The 24870-nt window shown below is 41.2% G+C and overlaps 3 protein-coding genes across 6 annotated transcripts; 1 reads left to right on the top strand and 2 right to left on the bottom strand.

The window, feature by feature from the left end:
• Positions 1–900: 900 nt before the first annotated feature.
• Positions 901–11891, top strand: LOC127776840 (probable cyclic nucleotide-gated ion channel 20, chloroplastic). 4 transcript variants are annotated; one of them, XM_052303401.1, is made up of 15 exons: positions 901–1126; positions 1811–1852; positions 1950–2095; positions 2743–3184; positions 4024–4209; positions 4552–4650; positions 5174–5311; positions 5923–6171; positions 6762–7007; positions 7332–7477; positions 7709–7786; positions 8324–8453; positions 9261–9507; positions 9599–9761; positions 11083–11891. In XM_052303401.1, exons 4-15 carry the CDS (start codon positions 2768–2770, stop codon positions 11186–11188), a joined length of 2205 nt encoding a protein of 734 aa, XP_052159361.1. In that variant the 5' UTR covers positions 901–1126; positions 1811–1852; positions 1950–2095; positions 2743–2767; the 3' UTR covers positions 11189–11891. The 4 variants fall into 4 exon arrangements, with proteins under 4 accessions (XP_052159361.1, XP_052159362.1, XP_052159360.1 ...); XM_052303402.1 differs by lacking the exon at positions 1811–1852; XM_052303400.1 differs by lacking the exons at positions 1811–1852; positions 1950–2095 and having other exon boundaries at positions 11083–11890.
• A 1030-nt stretch (positions 11892–12921) lies between these two features.
• On the bottom strand, positions 12922–14963 carry LOC127777279 (uncharacterized). The gene is made up of 3 exons (XM_052303853.1): positions 14560–14963; positions 14366–14439; positions 12922–13758 (listed from the first exon to the last, which is right to left on the bottom strand). The coding sequence occupies exons 1-3, from the start codon at positions 14773–14775 to the stop codon at positions 13326–13328; spliced, it is 723 nt and encodes a 240-aa protein (XP_052159813.1). The 5' UTR covers positions 14776–14963; the 3' UTR covers positions 12922–13325.
• Positions 14964–19120: 4157 nt separating this feature from the next.
• LOC127777440 (protein trichome birefringence-like 1) lies at positions 19121–23406 on the bottom strand. Its single transcript, XM_052304033.1, has 5 exons — positions 21523–23406; positions 21236–21428; positions 20945–21138; positions 20688–20846; positions 19121–20606 (listed from the first exon to the last, which is right to left on the bottom strand). Exons 1-5 carry the CDS (start codon positions 23268–23270, stop codon positions 20264–20266), a joined length of 2637 nt encoding a protein of 878 aa, XP_052159993.1. The 5' UTR covers positions 23271–23406; the 3' UTR covers positions 19121–20263.
• Positions 23407–24870: the final 1464 nt, after the last annotated feature.

The following is a 24870-nucleotide window of genomic DNA, read 5'->3' as shown; positions in this document are numbered from 1 at the left end:
ACTATTAATATTAAACTTGCTCTTAGCGCTTTAGAGCAAGGCTAATAGTATAGCCCGCTGCGGGCTAATAGCCCATGGTTAAAGCCAACTACTAGTACAATAGATTGTCCATTGACTGACTGTATCTCATAATCAAATAATTAATTATGACATGCACATATCAATGTATATGATCAAGAGTGAATTGTATCATTGTAGCTATTTGTGTTGTGAGATGAACTTTGTTCACCAAACACCAGGATCATATCACAGATCATACCAACCAATTTCTCTGTAGTACTAAAATTACAAAGCACTAGTGTTTGTTGGCAAGAAGAGCTCGTGAGGAAGGAGTGGATTTCCTAGGCTGATTTTCGTCAAACGATGTGGCATCAGAGTTTTTCACGGCACAGTTTTCGCTCACGATCGCGTGGATGGAAGACGAAGCACGCGGAAGGTGATGAGATCGCGCACGAACAGCGGAGATGGATTTGCACACCACTGGGGGAAGGGGATCGCGCGCCGCGGGGTAGGCAGTTCTCACAGGATAGTCTGAGGACGTGCGGGCCCCACAAACAGCGTTTTTAGCGCCAGGGTCGGTTGCACACGACCGATACTGCGTGGAGAAAAGTGCTAACGCCGGGCGACAATTTAGTCGTCCGCTTCATTCTCTCTCATCAATTCTCTCTCATACACATAGGAAATTGTTGATGTGGCACTATTTTAAAGCCCACTGAGTCAGCATATTGTACCTGCTCTTACAACGCATCCCCTGTTCCAACTTCCAAGTGGATCGCGTACTTCTGTGAATGACGGTGCGACGAACACAATGGCACAGGCGAGCGCCAGCAAGGATGGGTTACACTGACATGTGGGCTCTGACAACTCCGTGACAATGGGACGTCGCGTTGGACGACTCGCCGCTCGGGGTCACCCGCGAGCCGCGACGAGTCCACCGCCCTCTCTCTCGCTTTCTTCCCAAGTCCCAACGCGCGCGAAGCGGAGAGCGAGAGGCGAGAGCGAAGTGAAGCTTCTTCGTGGCGCGCGCGCCTCGAGTTCGTCTCTTCCCTCCCGCGGCCCAGGCAGCGCCGGCCGGCGGCGCTCTCACCCTCCTCCTCGTTTCGTGGCGCCGCGGCGGATCAACGCGGTGATGCATTTTTTATTTTTTCCTGATTTTTTGGGGAAAGTTTCGCGCCGAACGAGTTGAGGGTTCTTCTAACTAGGGGAGCCGAGAGGAGGAGAGAGCTTTTATTTTTTCTACTAAATTTGTTGGGGTTTGATTCTGATGTTTTTTTTTTTGTATGGATGTTCTAGCCAGTTAGTGTACGGTGACTCCGTGAGTGGAGAGTGGAGAAGGGTTTAGCACTCAAACTTTTTTTTTTCGAACTTTTTTGTGCATTTATCCAGGGAGATGAGATGCGATGCATTTGGCTTGTTTTTTTTCCGGATGAATTAGTTGCTTGTTCCTCGCTCCCGAATGAGTTCTCGACCATTTTTTAATTTTTTTTTTGCCTTGTACTAGATTCGTTGTTCGGAGCTTCAGAAAATGCAACCATGGTGATAGTGGGTGGTTGGTTAGCGTATGAACATCGTGGAGCATTTTTTCCCTAATAATATATTTTTTTCAGGAGGTGATGTTTAATCAGCCTCTTCTGATGGATTTCCTAGCGCCTACAGTTTCTAGCCATTTGTAGATTTTTTTATATCGATTCTAATGCGCAGTCAAACGCATGGGCGAATTTTCACTCGCTTCCCTATGCGGTGCTCTGAATTTTCAGTTTCCAGTTGCTGCTTGCTGCGCTATCAAACTAACACCTTGTGTTCTGCGCAGCTTCTCAGCACTTGCTGTCAAGTTTGCCGGCAATTGGTTGTGGTAAATATTAGTCAAGTCTGAAGTCTCCGTCTCTCGGAGATAATTATCTTTTAATAAATAGCCCTGTATCGATTCATTTTTGTGGTTCTAATTGCAGCCGTCGCCCGTGTCCTTCTGAATTGGTTATGTGATCTGGGGATGTGAGTGACAAGGCTTCGTCCTGGATTGGTGGTTCGCTAGTTGCTGCAGTTCTTGTTTTTTTTGGGGAATACTGGTTGCTGCAGTTCTTGCATATCCTGATAGGTGTTTGTGCCTCTTTTTGCCTGTTTCGCATGAATATTTGTTTGATTAGTGATTAGTGTCGTTGGTATGGTTTGAGTTACCGCGCATGTGCTTTTAGCTACGGATTCAGAAAGTATTTTTGATATAAGTACTGTTTGAGATGGAGTGCCTTTTGGCTGTTAACAGATTTACCTGCTGAAGTATGACCCATTTTTTCATGTGTATGTCGTTATTATGCTTTATGTAGACAGTTTTCAGTCTCTCCTAACGTTCCTTTTAAGATAAAATGACATGTGTACTCTGTGTTTACACCTTTTCTACATTTTGCTTTAGTTTGTTATAGTTATCCCTTTCTTGGGTCTTAATGTAGATTCAAGCAAATTGGATAACCAATCTTACATATTACTCTATTTTACCAAGAATGCTAGAGCATGAATGGTGTCCCTTGTATTTAACAACTTTTCCTGAAGAAGCTTTATAAAAATCTGATTTGCTGTTGTTGAGTGCGGAAATAGAGCAAGAATTTGCTTGTAGGAATGCTTATCAGAGTAATCTTTTAAATTTAAGCGCATACCTTCTGTATACAAGAATATTATACTTTACATGCTAGTAACAGAGATCATTTTACTTATCTACTTCAGCACTTAATGTAATGTCATCTAATGCAGTGGATGTTGGGTTCCGTGTAAGGAAATGTCTGGCCAAGAGAGAGATGATGTTCCAATGCTAGAGCTACAAAGATTTCCTACTAGAAGTGTATCCATGTGTATACCTGTCAGGGATGATATATATGAAGACTCAATCATATCCCACAGTGGTCCTATTTTCACCCCAGCACCAACTCAGTATACATCCGTGGCTATTCCATCAGGAAACAGAGACATGCTTGATAAGCTGCCTCGTCCAAAGGTTAAGAGCAAACCACATGTTACGCCGGAAGAAGTTGGAATAAGTAACTGGCCTTATGACCAGCATGTTCCAAAGAACAAACACCTGATGATGTATTCTGAGCCTCTGGGACTGTGTGATAATCCTGATTGTGTCGACTGTCCTCGTGCTTGTAAAAACAAAAGGCATTTCCAGAGAAGTTTAGCTCCGTTTGATAACAAGGTGATATTCTCAGTCATGAACACCACTGACTTGCCACCTCCTTTTAAACACATTTCCTTTTGAGAAAAGCATAAGCATATTGATTCATGTGGTGGCTTGGCTTGGAGCTCTATATTAAATGATGTCTTCAAAACTATTTGGTTGCCTTGTTATAGTAGTCAAATTTTAGATGTTTATAGATCAACTGATTGACTCTTGATTCATTCTGTGCAACCTTTAAGGAAACAACTGTTTCACACATATTGTATTTTCATGCTTTAGCTGTGGATTATTTGAGTTATCTAAGATCTGTTTGGTTTGACAAATTAAACCATCCTATGATTAGTCGATTATAGGGTCATCCCATGGTTTTGGAGGCATGATACCATTCCTCATTTTCCTACCAAGGATATGTTTTAAGGGATGAAGTGGTTACGTACCACTTTACTCTATTCATTGAACCAAGCAAGTAGCAGCCAGGTTTGAGCTAGAATCCAATGGTTGATTGACAAACATAATCCTCAAACTAAAAGTCCCATTAAACATTCTCAACTCGCCCCTTTCATAAATGTTAAAGCACAAAACTGAAGCAATGTAAAGAAATTTACATTGTAAAAATCCCCTAGAATTTATTAAATTCAAGTGGTGTTTTGATTTTTGAACTTTGCAAAGCTGCAAATTTTACAAATGACATTAAATCATCATAATTGTCATTGTTGTTGTTATTGTCATTGTCTGTTGTTGTTGACTTTTTGCAATTTCTTGGAGTATTTGTTACTGGAATTTGTTCATGTCTCCGTGGCTCTGTGCATCTCTCTACTGATGAATGTGCTTTTGATATATCTCGTTTATTATTGTAGTTTCACAACATTCTTTATGGATACGGTGATCGATGGAAGAAGAAAGCTGGGCATTACCTTTCATACATTCCAATTATGAAGCCACATGATAAGGCTGTTCATCGGTGGAACCAGTTTTTTGTGATATCATGCTTGCTATCCATATTCAATGACCCTCTGTTTTTCTTCCTATTGTCAGTAGATAAGGTAAGGCTACAAGTTTGACAACTGTTATATGAAAGAATGGACTGAGGCCATCTCTTTACATGTTCATTTCTTTCCTCAATATCAAATGTTGCAGACTTACATCCACAATGGCTCTAACACAAATGAGCCCACTACTATTAGTCTGTGTGAAGTGTCATTGTCAAGCCACTAGTACAGTTTGAACATGTAGGCTAACGCTATAAAAAAATCAACCATAACAGTTCATCTCAATTGTTTCTATTCTTGCAACTATTTATATATAAAATTATATTACAGAGAATGGATCCAATTTAACCACAGTACATATATGTATTTCTGTATATTTGTTTTTTTGTGGTGCAGGATTATAAGTGTATAGTGTTCAACTGGAATTTCGCGATAGCATTAGCTGCTGGAAGAAGTGTGACTGACGCCATATATTTTTTACACATGCTTCTTCAGGTGATGTATTAACATGTAATTTATTGTATTTATACTTTTCCTTTTCCATTAAATGAATATGCAGATCCAATGTATTCTTAAGTGAGATGATTGGTTTATTCTTTTAATTTCCTATGATGGGCCAAATACACACTTTTTGGATTTGCACAGGTTTTGGGTGCACGTACATTATGGCATGGCTTGTTGGGCAAAAAACTGCACATGCCCTTAGTTTTAAAGAAATCTCTTAAAAGTTAGCATGCAAGGCTATTATATTTTTTTCCATACGTTGTTTACCATGAAGTAGTAATTTTTGCAGCAGAGGTTTTCCTTCTGTTAAATATGGAAATCTACTTCCATGTTTAGTTTCTTCTTTTTCATGATAGTACTTCTCTATTTTATGAACTATGTGGCATTTTGGTTATATTAAGATTCCAAGATGTATTTATATTACAAATCCAAGAAAAAGCACCATGCTCATACTGTCATACATTAAGTGTTCCCCGCCAAAAAAAATGCTCATACATTTGAGTCTCTTTTGCAGTTCAGGCTAGCATATGTAGCACCGGAGTCGAGAGTAGTGGGAACTGGAGATTTGGTTGATGAGCCTATGAAAATTGCTATGCGCTATCTTCGTGGGTTTTTTGTACTCGACTTATTTGTTGTTCTTCCACTCCCTCAGGTATTGTATGCTTTGTTCACTTTGACATATGTTTGCCATATTAGAAAGCGGAGTAGGTTTGAGTTATGTGATCGATGGGTTTGTAGCAATGTTCTTTTTTTCCATTCTTCCTTCTTCTCAGCACCCAGCACTCTTCATTTCTTCGAAAACCCATTAGTTTTGCTTGTTCGTACTGGTCCTGGTTAATACTATATTACAGGTGGTTGGCCTGACTTGGCACAGGTGGTTTGCTGTTCAAATGAGCAATAACCAGGCTGATTTGGCCTGGTTAAAGATGAACACTTTGCTGTTTGGCATTGCTCATTTGAAGCATTAAGAGGCTTCTGACACTGTAGTGTGAGAGACTCAAGAACTTTATGCAATTAACAGTGTAGAATATAAGGTAGTTTTCCTACATATCTTCAATCAATATATTGAATGATTGTTCCTAACTAGTGTCAAAACAAATCTATTGGAGCTATATATTTTTGATCTGGTCTAAAGCTAGAAAAGTTACAGACTTCTGCAGGCTAATTGCTTACTACATTATCTGAAAGAGACTGTCCTGTTTTTCAGAAATTACTTTTGTCCTATATGTATATCTTTGATGATTCCATTCCTCCTTGATTCAGGTGATGATATTGCTAGTTATCCCTAAATATGTGGGGTTATCAAGTGCAAACTATGCAAAAAACTTGTTGCGTGCTACAGTTCTTCTTCAGTATGTACCACGTATTATAAGATTTGTGCCACTGCTTGGTGGTCAATCTACAAATGGATTCATTTTTGAGTCAGCATGGTCTACCTTTGTGATCAATCTTCTAATGTTTGTTTTGGCTGGGCATGTCGTTGGTTCATGTTGGTACCTCTTCGGACTACAAGTAAGTCTCTTCTTTAATGACAATTCCATATGGTATATAGCTATGGGCGCAATTAATCAGATATTTCCCAACCACCCAAGCCCGTTCAGATTGGATTCAGAAAGGCAGGTCTGTAATTCCCCAGATTTGGAACCATATATTTTGTTGCCTATCAGTAGGTTCTGTTATCTTTTTCAAGATTTTTTTCTTTTTCCAATTATTTGGAGTTGTCATTAGCATGTTGGACATAAAGTTGATTTATCAATGTTACATTTCTGCTATGATCTGGGCTAACAGGTACTGGATTACAGTATAAATTGACCATGCAACACCAAAGGTTGGGGACTCAGGGTGTTACAATATCATACCTGTTTTCACTCAACATTCAACTAAAAATGTTCACCTGGGATATATTCTCATTTGCATTTTTTTTAGATAATAGAAACTTTATTTAGACTCAGTTAATTACATTCTCATTTGCATGATTGTCCACTTTACTGACTTGTTTTCTTGTTTGATTCGATGATTGAAAAAGCTGTAGTCAGAATATTGTTGAAGCTACCAAGTATATATAAAAAATATATCTCATTTTCATTCATGTTTTGTTGCAGAGGGTTAATCAATGTCTACGGGATTCTTGTGCTGCATCAAACATATCAAAAGCGTTGTGTAATAATTGTACAGATTGTGGAATTACTGGAATAAATAGGAACAATTGGTTGAACAACTCAGACTTAACTGGCTGTTTTGATACTAAAACCGGTAATTTCCCTTATGGCATCTACCAACAGGCAGTGTTGCTAACCACAGAACCTGGACTTAAGCGTTATATATATTCGCTCTTTTGGGGGTTTCAGGTAACTTAATTTCTTCTTATAAGATGAATTTGTTGTCTTTTATCCATATAGTTAGGAGTGGGTCATTGTATGGGTATCCATTATCCACTCTTAATTCAACTAAAACAACTAAATATGTTTTTTTCTGTCGTGTTACATTTTTAACCAGTAGTATCCAGCTGTATATGGAAAGGAGGAAAGATTCCAACCTCCTTCCTAAATATCTACTCCCTTTTTTTACCCAAAGCAGTGGGCCACTGTTGTACTTCTGGTCCAGCTTTTTATCTTTTATATGCCTTTACTGACCTTACTATCTTTTCTATTTTCTTCAATTATCTGATGCAGCAAATTAGTACACTAGCTGGCAATTTGATCCCAAGTTACTTTGTATGGGAAGTAATATTCACTATGGCTATTATTGGACTGGGGTTGTTGCTTTTCGCATTACTCGTAGGGTCCATGCAGAATTTTCTCCAAGCTCTTGGAAAAAGGTGTGCAGTTGTACCACAAGTTTATCCTATATGAATTGTACTGATGAGATGCCAATGAGTTTAGTATATATACATGTAAATGATGTTACACATATGCACAGAATTGAAGAGAACACAAATAGCAACAACAATCAGTTTGAATAATAGAAACTGTGCGGCACTCTGGTAGTGCCTTTTCCTAATGAAGTCTGATAACTAATGTTCCAAAGGGTATATGTTTTTTTTTTGCAGGAGACTAGAGATGCAATTAAGAAGGCGTGATGTTGAACAGTGGATGAGCCATAGGCGGCTGCCAGAAGATCTGAGAAGGTCTTATATCTTCCAAATCAAACAACTGAGATATGAGGAAACTGACCTTTTTTAAAATTTTCTTTCCTTTCACATTATTAAAGAAGTAAACATCATATTACCTGAAAAGGATATAAATGTTCTCCTAGATCTGTTTACCTAGTGAAATGTCCGGTTTCAGGCCTTCAGTGGGGTAAAATGAACTTCAATCCAATTTAAAATGTGACTAAGAATCGAAATGGAGAAAACTGCTACCATCACGTTGTTTTAGTAACAATTTTGAACAAGGGGGAATGGATGAGTATTAGAGATAAATGCTGGAATTATATGCATACATATCTTGATAATGTAGAATGGCTAATATTGCAAGCAGAAGATATAAATGGTTAGTAAATCTGACTTTTATTCGTGAGTGAAGATAGTACCATTTTTTCTTCGTGTTAGTACTAGTAAAATGTTTTGTTATCAACAAGCTGTAGTAAGTAGTAACACATCAGTAACAAACCCCAAATTTCTATGCCGCAAGGTGAGAATGCCTAAAGCTTTGTGGGTGTGCAGGAGGGTTAGATCTGCCGAGAGGTTCAGCTGGGTAGCTACTAGAGGAGTGAATGAAGAAGAGCTTTTGAGCAATTTGCCAGAAGATATTCAAAGGGGCATACGCCGCCATTTCTTTGGGTTCCTTAAGAAGGTTTGTTGATTGTGTCTTTGCAACTGTTTTTTCCTTTCCATCTTTAATTAGTTGACACTTGACACTGGGTAGGTGCATATTTTAATTATTAATGCAAGTTGTCCTGATAGCCTGGACATATCCCCGTTCGCAATTGCTTCTTGTCTTTCAGATAATTATTCATGTAGTGACAACTTTACTAGGTACCGGTATGAGTTCCTGTTACTGGTAGTGGTTTTTTTTTTTGAATGAATACTGGTAGTGGTTTTACTCAGTAGATCCTTACACAGGAAAGGACTGAAAACAAACTTCCTGTAGACCAAGTTAATCTAGGTGGTACAGGTGTAAAATTTCGGTTCTGTGTGGATGTTTTCTTTTGAATTTTGCTTTATGAAAGGAAACAGCAATTTTTGCGATGTGTATATGCTTAACGATTTCCTCTGTTTTGCCTTCCTTTTTCTTGTGAGAGCTCTGTTTTTCTTTTAAGAATAATGATATGCGACTCTGTTTTTCTTTTAAGAATAATGATACGCCACCACCAATCCATTACAGCCCCTGCACTATATAGTACTGCGTGGCTGCATACTTGTTATCAGAATCAGAATAAGTTCTGTTGCCTATATAATTGGGGTTGCTGTGCCATCATTTAGTTGATCTCATAATGCCAATGCACTGTGCTGGCATAGTTCCAAGTCCAGTTGCACCGAATATGTTTTATGTTCAACTACTTTGTCATTTTTGCATATCATGAAAAATTTCTATGCAATTATGTTTTGGAACTTGAGGTGACTTTAACTTGCACTTTCCTTCTTTCACCACCTATTTTAGGTCCGGCTGTTTAACCTGATGGACAATGCAACCTGGGATGCAATTTGTGACAAGCTAAGGCAGAACTTGTATATTACAGGAAGTGACATTCTTTATCAGGGTGGTCCTGTTGAAAAGATGGTTTTTATAGTCAGGGGTAGATTGGAAAGCATCAGTGCAGATGGAAATAAGTCTCCCTTGCAAGAAGGAGATGTTTGTGGTGAGGAACTCCTTTCCTGGTACTTGGAGCAATCTTCAGTGAACCGAGGTCTGCAAATGTTATGCTTTCTTGACTGCTCGTGCCTTCTGATCTTTCCCTTTATTATGTCATCTAAAATGCTACCATCCTACTGTATCAGATGGTGGGAAGATCAAGTTGCATGGCATGCGTTTGGTCGCCATACGTACTGTCAGATGTTTAACAAATGTTGAAGCTTTTGTACTGCGAGCACGTGATCTAGAAGAAGTGACTTCACAATTTTCAAGATTCTTGCGCAATCCACTTGTGCTAGGTACAATCAGGTAAGAAAATACCCGAGCAAATCACACCTTTATTTTATGAATCACAAAACAATATAGTTAACTACTAGTATTAGGTATTTAGGTTGAGAAAAACCCAAATTAATCTAAGCAATAAATCAAATCGAAGATTTACTCCTACATAATTTCAAGTTCTATTATCGATGTGTGACAGGAAATGTGTGAAAAGTGTATTTATTTCTCCCAAGTATATTTGTCTGTTTTCCAGCAAATAACCTTTCAAAATATTTATCCATTGAGGAGACTAAGACTTACCACCTCTGTAGAATTTTATAGGGTGTATTTTAATTGATAAAACTCTTAAGGTCACACTTTGACAGTATATTCCTGATATCTATAAAACTAACATTTTGTGAAAGTATTTGAAATATAATATACTTGTACTACTACTTCCATCACAAAATAAGTTCATTTTTCACCCATCCCACGTGCATCAATGCAAAAGCAAAAGGACTAGAATACCCACACTTTATCAAATCCCATGTAATTGTTTTTCACTTTATCTACTTTCAATGCATTTGTCCCTTACTTTTACAAATTCCAATGCAACGATTGCTTCAAAATGAACTTATTTTGGGACAAACGGGAGGGGGGCAAAAATTATCTTATTTTGGGATAGAGGAAGTATAATTTTATACAGCAAATACACTTATAATTTGAATAATCATTAGTCAAAGTTCACAAATTGACTTTTTTTTCAAATCAAAACACGTGGAGTGTGTAGTTATTTTAGACTTTTTTATTCTTTGCCCTAACTAGATTCTTTGAAAGACATAATTAGGTCATATTATGGCGGTGTCGTCATGTTTCCTTGTTAACTTTTTCTTAATTTTATTTTTTTACTTCATAGATATAGGCACATGGTGGGATATAAACATATAAGGTGAAACAGATGTAGTTTATTAATGAAAATGTTTTGTGAGCTGCTTATATGCTCCTCTGTGCAATTATTTGTGCATGACTTATGTGATGGATGAGCATTGCTCTCTCCATTTAAAAATATAGGGCATATAAGCTTTGACACGGTCTTCAACATAGAACTTTGACCATTAGTTCTTTTGCAAATATTACCAACGACTATGAAATGAATATCGTACAAAGGTATTTTCAAATATGAATTTAATGATATCACATACGTAACACACACATACACAGCATAAAGGCACTCCTCAGATGCGCAGTCTATTGTATCACCTAGGAATTTTGAATTTTTCAATTAGTGAAGCTGGAGCCTGGAGGATATCATATTCCCATGACCCGAACTTACTCTGTTCACTGATGCTTTCGTGAACATGAAAAACAGGTATGAATCACCTTACTGGAAGAACCTTGCAGCAAATCGCATCCAAGTCGCATGGAGGTATCGGAAAAGGCGACTGAAGAGAGCTGAGATGCAAAGGTTGCAATAGAAATCAAGTCGGCAATTTTCGGTTGTACAATCACGATCTACGGGGTATGCATAGTCGGACGTCATATAGCGCCATGTGCACAATCGGCGTATGCATAGTTTGATACTTGGATGTGCATAGCGGACTTTAGCCATTCCACTATTTCTTGTGTGGGGGAAGTAGGCTGTTAGTTTTGGTCTTGTCGGTTTTGTGCAGGTTCACTAATTTGTGTTTCCTCCCGTATAAAATGAGATGTAGAAGACAGCGGATGTACATAAAAGGGAAAAGAAGTTCCCTAAAAACTGTAGATGAAAAAGAAAAGTCAATTGACTAGGAAAGAGGCTTTTCAGATAGTTCTCTGTTATGAAATTGTTACTGGTGGTTTAATCCTTTCCTCCTCGAATGTTGTAAAACGTATTGAAGATTGCAAGTTTGCAATTGGAAAGGACGACCCAACTCGGCCTACCCGCTTGCACCCTTGTATCTATCTATCTTTTTAAGTTGGCAATTTTGCCGGCTTATCCTTGGACCACGTGGCACCCTTAAAATTTAAGATAGATCTAGGAATTACTGATGGTAAGAAAAAAGAGACATTTACAATGCACCAGAAAAAGTGAAAAAGTTAAGAAGGGAGGAATGAAGAACTTTCTCAAATGTGAACTAAAATAGTGATATCTATAACCTTCTAAAAACTGATGGAAAGAATCATAGATCAGGATTCGGGGAAATAATCATAGAAATCTCTACATCTAGACTCTCCAAAAGTAAAGGGGTAGACAAATCCGAGCTCTAACAAAAGAAGAAAAAAAAGGCAAGAACATTGAGGCGATGATCTTTTCCTGGCGCTTCTGCACAGAGAACGAGATCCTAATCCTCGGATAAAGCTCCACAAACGTTGGTGCATAGCGGACGTGGTGCGTCTATCCCCGCCACACACCGCAGCATAGCGTAATGGACGTGGTTGCTATCGCCCTGAGCAGAACGGCTGAAGTACCACTGACAAGTAGGTCCCATAATATTTTTTACTTTTTTATATGACTAATATGTGGGCCTCATATATTATTTTGTTTTTTTTGTAGAACTGCTACTGACATGTGGGTCCCATTAAGTTTGTAATGCCACGTAAACGTCATGTAGATGTAACTGTTATGTAGGATAAATAGACGCTATGCCAGTAAAAATAGCCATCAATGATTCAATACTATTCCGATTAGATTAGAGCTATATTTGAGGGACCCACATTAGACATTTTCGAAAGATCACGTGAACGAGGGAACTAATAGGCTATTCCCAATCAAATTCGAGCTATTTGACGGACTCACATTAGACATTTCTCAAAGATCATGTGAACGGGGAAACTAATAGGTGATGATCTGGCCCAAACAGCCCAATTCTCCCCCAGCCTACAACACACAGCCCATCGCTCGCCCCACCGCAGCACGGCCTACTCCACCCAAGAAAGAGGTAGCCCAGCCTGCCCGCCCATCACCTCGCGGAGAGGTAGTAGTACACTAGTAATCTAGTACTACACGGGCCGCCACGTTTGGGTGCGGTGCCATGGTACACACTACACGGCCGCGTTGGAGATTCCGCGACGGCGGAATGCCCCCACTACCCCGCCGCCACCGGTGGTGCGGTGCAGTTTTGTCTTTTGCGTCACTGCGCACCCACCTCGGTTTTCTCGCACCGTCTACGTAGCGCGCATTCGGTGCAGCCATACATGGAATATATTTTTTTTGGGGGGAGGAGGGGGGGGGGGGCAAAATTACTCTGGATTTGTTAACCATCTCACCGGATTTTACGACCAGAAGGGAGAAGGCCCCCCTCCAAAGATCCGTACTGTTTTTTTTCTTTCACCCCATCTGAATTGCACCAACCACGGCAACAATTATTTATGCAGGCTTGGGTGGGTGGTGGTGGATACCCATTCTCTTTTCTCTCTCAGGTGCAATCGTACGTGCAAGTGACAATCTTTTTCTGCATGGCCGATGGCTCCTGCCACTATTTACTCGGAAAATCACGGTGAAAATCCAGGTCCTGCTGCTCGTGCTACCACCGACCGACAGTTGAAAAGGCCACCGCAAAAATGCGGCAAGAATTCACATCGCCGGCGGCCAAAATGTGCACCCCCAAATAGGAAGGAATTCGTTGCGTCGCATTAATGATGCGCGATATGATTCGGGCCTGGCTCGTCGGCCTTGGGCGGCGGCGCCGCCGCGGCGGCGGGGTTCCTCGCCGTCGCCGGCGGCCGGTGCTCGGTGCGGCCGAGCTGGCTGGCGCCGCCGCGTCCCCCGCCGCCGCCGGTGACGCTCCGCATCCTTCCCTTGCCGAGGTGGTGCTCGCAGAGCGCGTAGCCGACGAGCGTCGGCTGGCTGCACCGCCACCCTCGCCCGTTCACGCGGCTGCACCGTGACCCCTCCATCAGCACCGCCGGCGCGCCACCACCTCGCCGCTTCTTGGCTCCACCGCCGCCGCCGCCATTGCCGACGCTCTTCTCCTCCTCCTTCACATCCACGATCACCGCCGGTGCAACCGCCGCCGCCGGCTCCGACTTGCTGCCCACCTCGCCGCCGGTGCATGGCAATGGCACGCTGCCATTAAGAACACAAAACGCATCATTTGCACAAACAAACAAACAAACAAACAAACAAAACATGACCAAAACTGATCAAAAATGTGATCAAAATACAAGTGGCAATCTAGTGCATTGCCCCTGGAACTTCTTGTGCCGAACTCGCTAGGTGCCAAGCAAGATCACGCGAGGATACAACCAAACCAAACAGGCTGTGGCCTGTGATGCGAGCCTGATTGATCAGCAGAGCTAGAGACCAAACAAAATCCATCCACCCCCAACAAGAAATGGCCTAAATATAATTGAATTATTATGGGCGGATCGATGCGTCCATCAATCCATCATGCATGGGTGGTGGACATGCCTACAGCCCGTTCTGTCTGACAGGAAGTGTACTACTAAATGTCTAAAACCAATTTATAATTGCACATTTGCATCGTCACCCACTATGAAACAGTAGTAGTAGTAGAACCAAAGAAACTAAGAAAAACAACACTAATAAATGGGAGTAGTAACCTGATTGAATGTGCATCTACTATCATTCTATTGTAGTGTTGTTCAGTCAACTCAAATTTCAAACAGACTTTGTTCTGTCTGCATTTTTTGCAGTTCTTCAGCACTCTTACCTCCTGTGAGCATCTCCAGCTCCTCCATGTTCTTCACCAGGTCCCTTGCTGTCGCTGCAATCCACTCCATTTTCCTGGGATATCAATCGATCGAGTTGAGGCCAAAACACACAAGTTCTTTCGATTCAGCTAGATCTAAGCCATCTGATCCAAGAGTGCAAGAACCAAACAAAATCTGCAAGCAGCACGCGTACCTGCTGCAACAATGCCAGGCGCCGCCTTGCCACCCCGGACGATTTCTTGCCAAGATCCACATTCCCATGGTGGTGCAGCTGGTGCAGCCTCCTCCCAACACCATCGCCACCACCACCCTCCCGGCTTCTTGCTGCCGCATTCTGGGTTGCAGCGGTGGATGTGGATGGATCTGAGCTCTGCAACGAGACACACTGTGGCCTCCTCCTAATCCTCATCGATGAGTGAGAAAGAAACAAAGAAACAAAGAAAGAGAGAAAGAAAGAGAATGAGAGAGATGGCAATGGAGGAGGAGAAGGTCGGAGATTTGGGGATGGTGCAAATTAAAGGAGAGCTTTTGGTTTTATTATCTTTTGGTGATTTGGTTGATGGTGCCTTTGGTTTTTATGGCTCATCATGCTTTTGCCTGCACTTATTTATGGGGGAGAGAAACCAGTAAATAGAATACTAGCAGATGGTGCAGTTTTCAGCACTGCCTTGCTGCTGTCTGTCTGGCTTTGGCTCGGCTTGCACATGCCTCCCGCCGGGACATCGCCGCGGCCGTCCGATCGAGGGAACGGACGGCTCGGATCGACCGGATGCGTACGTCCCCCGTGATGGGTGGCACCGGTTTTGTATCCGCATGCGCAACGCCATGTGCGCTGGGCTAGCTAGGGAGATGCATTATATTGCCGTCGTTCGCAGAATTTGCAATCTGGCACAGTGTACATGTTGGTTGGTCAATTAGCAGGATATGTGTCCAGTGAAGATGACACGCAATCAAAATGTTAGGAGATGAAAACGTTCATGTTCATGTTCATTATTTTTGCGTGTAATTTTTTTAAGCTGTTAAACGATATGTTTTTTTAAAAAAATTTTATATGAAAGTTACTTTAAAAAATCAATTAATATTTGTTTAAAAATAGCTAATACTTAACTAATTATACGCTAACCCTCACTACCCGAACTCAGCCTAAGACCTCCTTCGGAAGTGTGCATATTATGTGTGAGGATTTTAAAGGAATTTCGTATGACCGTGTTAAAATTATTGTAAGCCTACACGTGAAATCACGGGTTTTGAAATGCAAATGGTTGTTGTCGTAGGAATTATTGGGGGCTGTTCGATTCAGCTAGGCTGAGGTTGAATGATGCAGTAGACTAGCAGAAATTTTGCTTGCTAGGTCTTTGTTGCCCCGTGGCTGCAGCGTCAGCCGCAGCTAGCGATTCTGAACACAGCAATTATATGTCAATAGGATTGTAGGATTTTGATTATGGTTCAACTGAATAATTGGCTATAATCTCTTGAGCTAAAGGCTACTAGGATTTATTTCCATTACCCAATGAAATGTTAGGGAGATGGCTACGGTCATCTTTGAAATGTAGGAATTGTATTTTTTTTATGGGGTTTTCACATAAACTAGTTCAGTTTCAGTAGCATTAACGTGAAATCTAAGACAAAGCTACACCAAGTTGATCATAGAATAGTTCACCTGATCCTGCCACTTAGAAACGCAAGTGGCTTATGCTAATGACTAATATTTTTATGGGTTAACACACGATGGGTATCTTCTTCTTCTTTTTTTTGCGGGGCACGATGGGTATCTTCTTGTTTTTTGTTTGATACTAAATGGATCGTGCATGGAACGAACGAACAGTCAGATCAAGTGGGGGCAGTGAGAGGGGGGCGGTGATTAGTCAGATTTAGAAGTGGGAGGCTGGGAATAAAGGTTGTGTTTAGTTCAGCGCAAAGTTTAGATTTTGGTTAAAATTGGACATGATGTAACTGAAAAATTGTGTGTGTATGACAGGTTGAGATTGATGTGATGGAAAAGGACTGAAGTTTAGATCTAAACTTTGGATCTAAACACAGCCAAACAGGGACGTAAAGCAAGCAAAATTTGGGTTTGTGTCAGGTCATGGTCAGGGACATGGTGTGGTCTATGCATCCAGCTTTTGGCCAGCATGGGGGGCTCAAAGAAGCCAATCTCTCTTCTGCAGACTCTGGGCTATCGGCTGTCCATTGCACAGGTGATGGCCTGATGTTTCCACACTTGGGTAGTCATATCCCTTAGCTAATGCATGCTTAATTAGCCTGGCCGTTTTAATCAGGTTCATTTCGGTTTAGATTTTATTCAGTTAATCCCTATTAAAAAAAGATTGAGGACGATTTATTTTATACCGTGGAATTATTCTCCATTAATTCCTTTCAATCACCTTGAAGCCGAATAAGGCCTTAGGAGATTTTTTGTTTTAAATAAAACGCAGTATCCAACAAGTTACACGTGAGATCTTTATTTTAAGATTTGGCGTCTACTGGAAGACATGCATTGACAGGTTAGGTTGTTCCTAATTGTAGCAAAACTTGCATGTCTTTAATCATTAAAAGAAACAGAATTTGGTATCAAAATTCACACCATAATGGTGTGGAAGGACCTTGATGTATGTTTTTTTTTTTGAATGAAAAGACCTTGATGAATGAAAGGACCTTAGACATATGAGAAAAATATGGTAGTATTATTTTTCACCTAACCACAAGAACTGTGAGCTGGTCTATTTTTTCTGTCGTTTCATACAACCTCTCGAATATTAATCACTCTCCCAAAACATAACTATTTCTAGCTGTTTAACAGGAAAACAAAAGTAGCTATATTATGGAACACAGAGAGTAGATAGTTATAAAATAATCTTTTTTTTGTGTGTGGGGGATTAAAAAAGATACAACAGTCATTTATAATAAAAAAATCTCAATTCCAAATCTGATCTATGATTGGAGAATATAGATCAAATTTAAGCTTACATATTCATGGAATGATATATTATATACTTCTTCCGTTTCACAATGTAAGTCATTCTAGCATTTCCCACATTCATATTGATATTAATGAATCTATATAGATATATATGTCTAGATTTATTAACATCAATATGAATGTGGGAAATGCTAGAATGACTTACATTATGAAACGAAGGGAGTAATATGTTAGTTTATAAAAAAATGTGAGTATTGAAATGGCATGCAAAGATGAATGAACATTCTTAAGGGAGGACAGGTTCAAGTTATAAACTTGACACAAATACTCGCATTTACTTTACGGCTAATTTTTTTTTAGTGATAGGCGACGTACCAGTCGATAGCAAAGCACCCGTGGTGACTTCGTCAATATCAAAATATACTAATACAACCTTTCGAAAATGCTTATAGGAGTAGGGTGTGCTTGTGTGTGTTCGTAGCGTTGAGTATGCGTGAGTTATGAGCACCTACATTTGTACTTTGTTTCTAAAAAAATGATTTTCCTGGTTTCCCCACGCCACACAGGCTAGGACATCAAATCTTTTTGGTCCATGCGTCATAGGCACAACTATTCATTGACCAAGTTTTAGAAATTGAGTGAAATGCACCGTTAGTACCTTGACTTGTGAGGTGGGTGCAATTTAGTCGCACATTTTGTAAAATGCTCTAACAAGTCACACATCTTATTTTGGGATGCAAATTACATAAAACATGTGTCGTATGGAGTGTTCGCAATGAAGATATATGCTATGTTAATTTGTTTTGCAAACATGGTCACACGATCCATAATAATACAACGTGCAATACTACCGGTACTAGCTAAAATCCAATTAAAGATGAATTTTGTTATGGATTGCCAAGTACAATATAGTCGTGTTCATTGAAAGCATGGGAAGTAGCATATACATGAAAATATAAATGTTAATTTGTAATTTTAATGCTCATCCTGCCCACATTGGTAAGAAATACATTATGTTATGTCAATATGCACTCCAATTTGAAAACAAACAATCCGTGTGAAAATGTATTTGGTAACATTTACACCATCAAAGCAAGTTGAGTGACTTGTTTGAGCATTTTGCAAGATGAGTGACTAAATGCACCCACCTCGCAAGTTGTGATACCACCGGTGCATTTTACTCTTAGAAATTCCTTTAGAGATGAGTAAATTACAACCCTAACGACATTGGCTACTCATTGATAAGCATTAGAGTAATGATGGATTTTTGGGTGAATGACCGTACCCCCACGGATGTTAAATCTTGGTGCTGACAATTACTTACACGCAGTGGTGGCTTCATGGGGTGTTCCATGTAGGCCTTAGACCACCCTACAATTTAGCATATTTTTATATTCTTATTATATTTTGAGGAAATGTTGCTATTTCTGTATCATATTTTGAGCAACTTTTGCTATATCAGTATCATGTTTTGAACAAATTATATATGTTATATTGAGTTCGTGATGTTATGATATGTAGTACCGTGAGCCTGCGAATGTTCATGTAATGAAAAAGAAAGTGTCACTGTTAAAGAATAAAAAGGAAATGGAAATTACCAACAGGACTGAGAACAAGGCTTTGATGGGCACTACCAAAAGGCACTCTCGTGGACTCTCCGGCCCAACAATTTGGTGCTCCCCGTAGCTTCCTGATTGAATCGCAGCTACTACTTAGCAAGTCAACCTCGATCAACTTACCACGTTAACAGAAACTGTTTCCAAATTACTGAAGGAGTCGGTTTGTATCGATTTTCGAAGATGGGGGAGGGATTATACTACTCATTTTACGATGATTTTATGGTGAGGGATGCACGATAGACTTATTCCTCCTCACAAGCTGACGGGTTGGCTCAGGATATGTCTGAGTTGATGAAACGTCGCTGCCTCTTTGGGCGCACCGCGCAACAGAACCAACAGCATAGCCACCATCCTCATCTACTCCAATCTGCGATATGGCACTCAATATATAGCGTAGAGAAATGCAGAACTAGACCTGAGCTATACCTGCTGCTGCTGCTGCATACACAAATACAACTTAGCAGTTCCAGAATGCAACGAGGGGAAATGAGAAAGTCACCTGCATATTTGCTATAAAAAAACTGGTTGATGCAAACAGGGCAGTAAGACTAACAAACAGTTGTAAGAACATCTTTTACATTCTTCAATCCTCAAAAGCTGCAAAGCTGGACCAAATCCTTTGGATCCCACATGGACAGCTTAACTATAGAGAAATGTCGGCAAACTCAAGAGGTCGCTAAGGGCCTAATTGTCTCCAGCACCAACAGATTGGTTGACAGTTGACACACCATTGCAGGCTTATGAGATACTCAAAGATTCATCCTATGTTTCAGATTTGACAAAAATAAAATTCCATCATAAGATGTCAATGCTAGGGCATCACCATGTTTTTACAATCCAATAAGCAGTTTCACCTCATTTCCACATTTAACATTCGAAAATCGAAATACATCGAATGGATATTGTCCAACTCATGCTATTTACCACACAAATGAAAAACCATCCACAAAGTAAAGTGGCAGTGTGGTACCTCGCATGTTAGGGCTGTTCGTTGTCACGCAGCATGAGGTTCATGATAAAGTCACAGATGAGATTATATTGTATATCCTTAAATACAAAATAAATGCCAGGAACTGCCAAAAAAGGAATAATTTTTATATCATAGCATCTATACTATTGTCTATTACTCATTAGAACTACACATGAACTTTACAATATGACGTCCTAGAAGCCTCTAACACAAGAATTTGTGTGCGTATTGAGAGATCTCATCAACTGGCAGCTTTACTCTCTATAGGGATTTCAAAATCCCTAGGTCTCTATCGACCTTACTTTTGGTAATCGTGTTGATTATTATCATGGCGAACAGTTCATATACAACTACAAGCACCCTCATCCAGAAAACCCCATACTTGCCTTTATTGTTGGAGCATTTGATGCTGTTTGATCAAAAGTTGGGCATAAAGCAGCTCGTTCCAGGAATCCGGTACTCCAGGAAGGCACCAGTGGCTGCAGTCCTGGTATCTCTCTGGTGATCTTCTCTCGTCCTCAGTCAGGTTCCGTTTGCGATAGATTGAAGGATGTGCATCCTTTCTATAGTCAGTCATCCTTGTTATATTCAAGTAAACAACTGGAGTTTTCATCTTGTGGATCACATCCTCTAAAATGCTCATCTTTGGTGGGTAGGTTGACAGGTACTGTTCATTTCTTATTGGTTCTGTCTCTTTGTCACAGCTACCACCTGAATTCCATTGCCCACCACTGCATATTTGAGAGCACAACAAAATTCAGTCAAGACCCGAGATTCGTCAAATTTTCGCAAAACAAAAAGGCGATATATACCTGAAATGGGATGCTGAATAGCCTCTGAACAACACAGTGGTTTTCTTGGGATCTACATTGGCATCAATCCACCTGGACCAGGTGACAAGAGCTTTGTGAAAGGCATCCACAACATTGAGCTCACTATACACGTGATTACCTTCCTGATAGTAATCCTTCCTGTGTCACATAGAACATATCTTTAATGTTCAACAAGAAGAATGAAATAGAGATGATTGTCCAGCCCAAATAGCAGTGAAGATACCAAGATAAGTTACCCTAGAGAAGTCTTCTCATGTGTCCACCAGTGTCCAGTATTGAAAATTAGAAAATCTGCATCCTTATACTTTGGTGATGATTGCTCGACTATATCAAGCCTAAGAGTTTCTTTTTTCTTTCCATTGCTCACTTTCATCTCCCATTCTTGGACTAGGAAAGGGGAGCGAAAAAACTCCACACTGCAGTTATAGTCCTAAATGACAAGAATTTGCATTAAACAACACTTCCAATTTCTGAAATGGATGCAGTGTATAGTAAAACAGAATCAATCCAAGCTAGGAAATACATACCGTGAACAGGAAAGAGTATGAGCCCTCAGTCTTAAACTCATGCCTACCAGATGCCTCAAAAACCTTCCTCTTATCCTTAACGGAGTTCCTTAAGATGCAGACCAGGGATTCCCACATGTTCCTATTAAGTGAATCACCAACGAAAACCAGTCTTTTCCCCCTCAGCCTCTCCAACATATCAGTTGGATTCAATCTAATATAACAAGAATATAATTAGGCATGTTATGCACTAAGATGGAATAAAAATTCACCAAAATTGATTGCCTGCTCTAGTAACTTTTCCTCACCTCGGGATGTTGCAGCTACTAGGTTGCCACCGGAGCTTCTGGTAGGCTCGATCTGGCCGGCCATTGAGATAACAGTCGAAGGGCTCATCAATGTGAGGGCATGATCCCTCAGGGTAGAGAGGGTACGACTCATCCCGAACCCAATTCCCATGGAACATATCACAGCTGGCCATCTCCTTGATCCAGTCAACCTTTTTATCAGGCTGTTTTTGTGATGCCTGTTTTGTTGATGATCCATTCCCCTTCACCAGCACTTCGCTGTAGTTGCTAGTTTTTGAGTTGATTGCTTGGGCAGGATGATCCTTAGATGAACCAACACTACCCTGCGAAGTTGTTTCCTCCTGCTTACTTGTTGTACCACTACTTCCACCAGAAGCAACTCCAGCACTAGTCTGGTTCTGATTCTTCGAATTTGTCGATGCTACAGATGTCTGATTCTTGCTTGGGGATCCACCCGCTTTCTTTCCGACCATTGCAGTACTAGCAGTCTGATTACTAGTTGAAGCCACATTCCCACTCGCTTTATTTGTATCAGCTCCGCCATCTTTAGCATTTCCCTTCGCCGGACTAACAGTCACATCTGATGTATGGTTGGAATGTCCACTCCCACTCGCTTTATTTGTATCAGCTCCGCCATCTTTAGCATTTCCCTTCGCCGGACTAACAGTCACATCTGATGTATGGTTGGAATGTCCACTTCCACTCGCTGGCGGAGCATCTGATCTGTTACTCAAATCGGCCTTCACATCTGAGACACTTCCGGCAGAATCAGTACTCGTAGCAACGACTACGTCTTTTGCATCTGTCTTTACCGCAGTGCTATTCACAGCAGCAGAAGAAACACTACTTGCAACACCATTTCCACTTCCTGCACTGCTATTAGATCCAACATTAGATTCACCCTTTGCTGAACTTCCAGTTCCAGTAGAATTATCACTGGATGCTTTAACAGCAACTTCGGTATCGGCCTTCGCCGTGCTGTTCTTCTTGTCAGAAACGGCATCGCCATTGCTGGGAGCTTCACCTCCACTTCCTGATTGCTTATTGGACTTATCTACACTCTCCTCGCCGGTGTTCGCGGAGGATGATTTTCCGGCAGAACTACTGGCTGTGGATGGGGATCCACCCCCATCTCCGGCCGGGCTACTCTGCTCCACCGCGCTGTTCCCCGGGGCGCCGCCACTTGTGGAATTATTCGCCGGAGCGCCGCCGCCGTCGCCGCCGCTTCCCTTTGCAGGTGGAGTGCCACTTCCTGCCAAATTGCCGGGCGGAGGCGCACTCCCACCACCGCCATTGTTGCTTGCCGCACCACCTCCACCTCCACTTCCCGAATGCTTGGTAGACGCAGCTGGATCGACAGGGACGCTGTGCGCTGCGCCGCTCCGCACCCGCGCGTGCTCATCGATCCCATGGCTACTCACCTGGCCGCCTCCCTCGCCGCGGCGCGGCGGCGGCGGCTGCTGCTCCGGCGAGGGGGTGGAGGAGCCGGTGGGGAAGATGGACGAGAAGAACCCCGAGACCTGCGCGCGGTACGGCGCCGTGGACGCGTACACCCCGCCGAACCACGATGCGCTCTCCCCGGCGGGGGGCGGCGAGGAGGAGGAGACGGCCACGTACGAGGTGAATGCCGCGAAGGCCACGGCGAGCACGTACACCGCGAGCCTCGCGCGCCGCCCCGCGCCCGCCGCGCCGACGTCCGCGGCGCACGCCATGCCCGCCAGGCCGCTCTGCTTCCACAGGCCCTTCATCCCGCCCCGCGCGAACGGGCTTAGGCCCGTCTCACGGCCTGGCGGCGGAGGCTGTACAGTCGGGGAGGCGGTGGTGGAGGTCGCCGGCGACGGCGACGGCGAGCGGCGGAGGAGGAGATGGCTTCCGTAGTAGAAGTGGAAGGGGGGGGGGGGGGGGGGGGGAGGAGAAGGTGGTGGGTGGGTGGATGTGTGTGGGTTTAGAAATTTAAGAGAGGGGGGGAATTTAACTAATCAGCCGCTAAATTTGTTTAGATTTTGCATGGGGGTTCAGCCAGTAACTTGCAGTTGCATCTGAATCTTTTTATTCAACGAGTCAAGGATGTTCAAAGGAGTATTTAACACTTTGGTAAGGAATAAAATAGGAGACCACAGCACCAAAAATATTTTTTCTTGTTTGACTACTTTTTTGCTGTTAGTTGATGGGAATTTTATTGTCTGGTTTGACCTTAAACATAGGCATTTTCTGACTTCGGTATTTTTGAACAATAAGATAATCATGCCAAAAGTCAATTATATACTCCCTCTGTATCATATTATAAGTCATTTAACTTTTTTTCTTAGTCAAACTTCTTAGAATTTGATCATATTTGTAGCAAAATATAGTAACATTTTCAATACAAAATAAACTTTATATCAAAAATATATTTGATGTTAAATTTAATGACACTAATTTAGTGTCGTAGGTATTGCTAATTTTTTCTATAAATTTAGTCAAACCTATAGAACTTTGACTAAGGAAAATGTCAAATGACTTATAATATAAAACGGATAGAGTAGCTTTTTTTAATAGAAGTTATAATTCTACCTGCTTATAAACTGCAAGGTTAAAAGTATACTTTCTTAAGAAGGTATAATTCAACACATATAACCTACGCGTACACGTCTGAGTTGTGCACGATATGTATACGCGAAGTTTGCATGCACAAAATACGTTCTCCAAATTACATCACCTTCCTCAATACCAAAATATAATATATTCATAGTTTTAGAAAAAATCTAACATCCAAAACTTTGAACTAGCAATAATTAATCAAACAATAGATTACAAAAGAAAAATAATAATTATAATCAAGTTATAATGTTATTGGCCGTGAAAAAGGAGCTATTAATACATCATTACATTGGGGATGGAAGGGGTAACTAATAGGGACCTATGGTTTGGTCCTTGGAAAAAAAATGTAATGCAAACCATTTGGGTAGTTGAAACCTAAAAACTATTACTGGATTCACGAATGGACATACTCCTAGTTAAATCTGAAAGTAAAACTTTTACTCTTAATAAGATAAACAATGTTTAGATCCAACGAAATGAATTTCATATTTCTGCTAGATATTGTCCTTGTTTGTTCATCTACTCGGTGACTTTACTCACAATTATAGCCAGGGTTTACAAAACCGCACGGTTATCGTGCAGTAACCTTTTAAAATTTTGAAACCACGGTCTCGCGATAACCGCCGAATCATGAGGTAACGGTAAACCCCACCCTAAATGATTAGGTAAACTCCAGGCATAGCCCAGCCCCGGATGCTGCGGCAAACATTGGAACCGGCCCCTGAGAAAGCTGGCCAGCCGTCACGTTATTTTTGCCCGGCCGGTCCG

The sequence above is a fragment of the Oryza glaberrima genome, chromosome 6, assembly GCF_000147395.1.
Source record: "Oryza glaberrima chromosome 6, OglaRS2, whole genome shotgun sequence".
Classification (NCBI taxonomy): domain Eukaryota; kingdom Viridiplantae; phylum Streptophyta; class Magnoliopsida; order Poales; family Poaceae; genus Oryza; species Oryza glaberrima.
The sequence above is the reverse complement of the archived record's forward strand: the minus strand, read 5'-3'. Positions and strand labels throughout refer to the sequence as shown.

Coding starts and splice junctions, on each gene's coding strand:
- LOC127777279 (XM_052303853.1), bottom strand. CDS start 14,775: ATGAGGATTAGGAGGAGGCCACAGTGTGTCTCGTTGCAGAGCTCAGAT. Junction 14,440..14,559: donor GCCTGGCATTGTTGCAGCAG/GTACGCGTGCTG, acceptor TTGATATCCCAG/GAAAATGGAGTGGATTGCAG. Junction 13,759..14,365: donor GCTGGAGATGCTCACAGGAG/GTAAGAGTGCTG, acceptor TCTTAATGGCAG/CGTGCCATTGCCATGCACCG.
- LOC127777440 (XM_052304033.1), bottom strand. CDS start 23,270: ATGAAGGGCCTGTGGAAGCAGAGCGGCCTGGCGGGCATGGCGTGCGCC. Junction 21,429..21,522: donor AGTAGCTGCAACATCCCGAG/GTGAGGAAAAGT, acceptor TTGTTATATTAG/ATTGAATCCAACTGATATGT. Junction 21,139..21,235: donor CATACTCTTTCCTGTTCACG/GTATGTATTTCC, acceptor CTTGTCATTTAG/GACTATAACTGCAGTGTGGA.
- LOC127776840 (XM_052303402.1), top strand. CDS start 2,768: ATGTCTGGCCAAGAGAGAGATGATGTTCCAATGCTAGAGCTACAAAGA. Junction 3,185..4,023: donor TAGCTCCGTTTGATAACAAG/GTGATATTCTCA, acceptor TTATTATTGTAG/TTTCACAACATTCTTTATGG. Junction 9,762..11,082: donor CTTGTGCTAGGTACAATCAG/GTAAGAAAATAC, acceptor CATGAAAAACAG/GTATGAATCACCTTACTGGA.